This window comes from Entamoeba invadens (assembly GCF_000330505.1).
Source record: "Entamoeba invadens IP1 unplaced genomic scaffold scaff_1105074725895, whole genome shotgun sequence".
Taxonomy (NCBI): domain Eukaryota; phylum Evosea; order Mastigamoebida; family Endamoebidae; genus Entamoeba; species Entamoeba invadens.
Window position 1 is genome coordinate 1 of NW_004440160.1, and position 2,830 is coordinate 2,830.

At 29.9% G+C, this 2,830-nt stretch overlaps 1 protein-coding gene across 1 annotated transcript; it reads right to left on the reverse strand.

The window, feature by feature from the left end:
* Positions 1–785: 785 nt before the first annotated feature.
* Positions 786–1,534, reverse strand: EIN_133630 (hypothetical protein; the record flags this gene model as incomplete). The annotated part of the gene is made up of 2 exons (XM_004254436.1): positions 786–1,026; positions 1,086–1,534. Coding segments are annotated over 2 exons (690 nt in total), but the record flags the coding sequence as incomplete, so codon positions are not given.
* Positions 1,535–2,830: the final 1,296 nt, after the last annotated feature.

Below are 2,830 nucleotides of genomic sequence, written 5' to 3' on the forward strand. Positions count from 1 at the left end.
ATGTTTGTTGATGTTTATTTATTTTCATTTTATATATACTTGTTATGATGTAATATCTTTTGTCTATAACCAAAATAAACGATAAAAGCGTCGAAAACGAAATTATATAACAGAAATGAAGAAGATTAAGATGTTGATACATGAAAAAACAAAAAGAAAAGTGAAAATGTTCAATGAATCAGCAAGTAACACACATAACCCCATATAAGGGTTCAACGAATAAACTATACTTTTTAATTTAAACCAAATATTATAATTAATCGTTTTAGTTGTCATTATAGTAAATATATATTAATAAAACTATACAATATGAACTGTAAACTTCATTTTTTTAATTCGTTTTTGTATCTTCGAAACATTTGGCATTTTTAACATTTGTTATACTTTTTGAATTATTTTTATTATAAACAACAAATAATTGTTACACTCGATACAAAATTGCTACTCACTTATTCAGTTTTTCTGTTGTTTTGATAAAAAAATGACGGTTATTTGTTTATACATTATTTTTACTGGCTTTCATGAACTATAAAAATGGTAATTTTCCTGTCAACTTTTCAGAATTTTGGAATTGGGTTTTGTTTTTTTGAAAATTTTTGAAAAAAAATAAAAATTAAATTTTGTTGATTTCTGGTACTGGAAGGGTTAAAATAACATTTTTATCTTGGTTGTAAATATATTTAATCACAGAAAAATCAACCTTTGTACCATACAGGTCGTAATCACATGTATAGTAATTGACATTGTAAAATGTGTACCCAAACGCTTTCATTTGAAGATAAAACGCGTAACTGACAGCAACTGTTTTGAAAAATAATTTTTTTGAATTGTTCAATGTCATTCACATTTGAATTGTCTGATTTGTTTAAACGGTTACAAAATGATATTTTAGTGAGTTTGTTACACTCGCCAAATATTAAACTTTCAAAATTTTTGATTGTTGTAGAAAATACAATTTCACGCAAATTTTTGTATTTTTTGAAAAACGTATAACATATTTTTGTGACACTTGATGGTACTTCTATTCTTGTACTATTAAGAGGAAACTCGACGTTATAATTCAGTTTTGTTGTATTTGGTGTAACATTGTGAATAATTTCTTATATTCAGTTTCTTTTTCGATATCAAAAGTGCGTCCATCTTCAAATACAATCGAATTTAAATTGGTGCATCCAGCAACAACACGTTTTTCAATTTTTGTAACACTTTTTGGGATATAAAGTGACGTCAAACTCGGTGAATCCGAAAAGGCTTCTGTTCCAATTTCACGCACATTTGGTGGCACGACAAACTCTTCAAGTTTTGACCTTGAAAAGCAACACTTTGGAATTTTTGTGATAGTGGATGGTATTTGTTTTTTATTTGCGTTGTTCACATAAAAATTAGATTCATTTAACAAAAAGGCATTCTCAGAGATTAAAAGCTTTTCAATTGGATTATTGAAGTTGTAACATCCGATGTCTGCTTCAACTGTAGTAGTAGGAATGTACACTCTTGGGTGTTCACTCAAATAATTAGAATCATTGTCAAACATGTCCAAATCCCCAAGATGAACGTAATCAGCGTGATTAGAAACATCACATAATGTGTCTCAAAAGTTGTCAAATGTATAATTGTAAGTGCTATTTTTATAAAGTGTTATTAAAAGATTTTGTGTTATTAAAAACAATAATAAATTTTGTGTTTTATAAAACAAAAAAACTATAACATTTTCTTCGAATTAAGGAATAAACAGGGGTTTCATAATTTTTACTATTACCGCCCTAATACTTTAAAAGTCGCCCACCCATTTTAGGCACTGTATTATTAAATTATTTTAAAGCAAAATATTTGCGTTAAAATAATTTAATTTACCAAACTATTAAATTATAATTTATTATATTAACAGTTGTGCTATTTGTTTTTGAATGAAAATATCAACTTTAATATGATTCTAATAGTTAATTACTATAGTTTGTAGTTTGAAAAAACCCATAATAGATAAAAATACCAAACTACTTCCATTTAATATACTTCATAAAGATACAACGGGACACAAAGAGTAGATATGCCGCAACTGTCGGAACTTGTTGAACCCGGCGAGTTGCGGCGTCGTGAATCCGTCTCCGGAAGATACAAGACACAAAGAGGAGATGCCTGAAAAAGAAACATCAAAGATGTCCTAATCGAGTGTTCGTTCCAGTGTTCGGTTTGAGGGGTAAAACCCGTTTTCTTTCCGTCTGTCCGGCCCTTCAAATAAAACAGATTTTGTTAAACTTGTGTACATTAATTCAAGTTGTGGTGACGTGGCAATTTTCAAAATGACACTTTTGTTATCAACATGTTGCAGATTTTTAAATAAAACAAAACAAAAAATGACAAAAAGTCAGTTAAGTTGGAAGACAACAACACTCTTAGGTGTGAATTTGTCATTATCAGTCAACTCATTTCGTTTGGCGGTGTAAGTGTATGGTTTGCAATCACTACCATTTTGACCATTCTTGCACACAACTATATCACGACCACCAAATCCAAAGAGATGTGGAAAGTCTTGAGAATTCAGACAAAATTCGTAATCGGTGTTATTTCCAGTCTTACCAAACTTTTTTGGATTTAAAGTGCCACTTCTCACAAGTGAAAAAAGGTAAGAACTTCCGCCGCTGAGCTGTTTGCTAACAGCATTTATATTTCCAGTAAACACGCCACCAAACTTGTTGTTATTTTTGTCTTCTACCAAAAAGCACAAATTGCTTTTGTTCATTACTTTTGCATCAAACACCGAGGTGTTTTGTGACCAGTTGTCTTTGTCTGAGTCAAACACAACACTTGCAATCTTCATTCCTGTCAACTT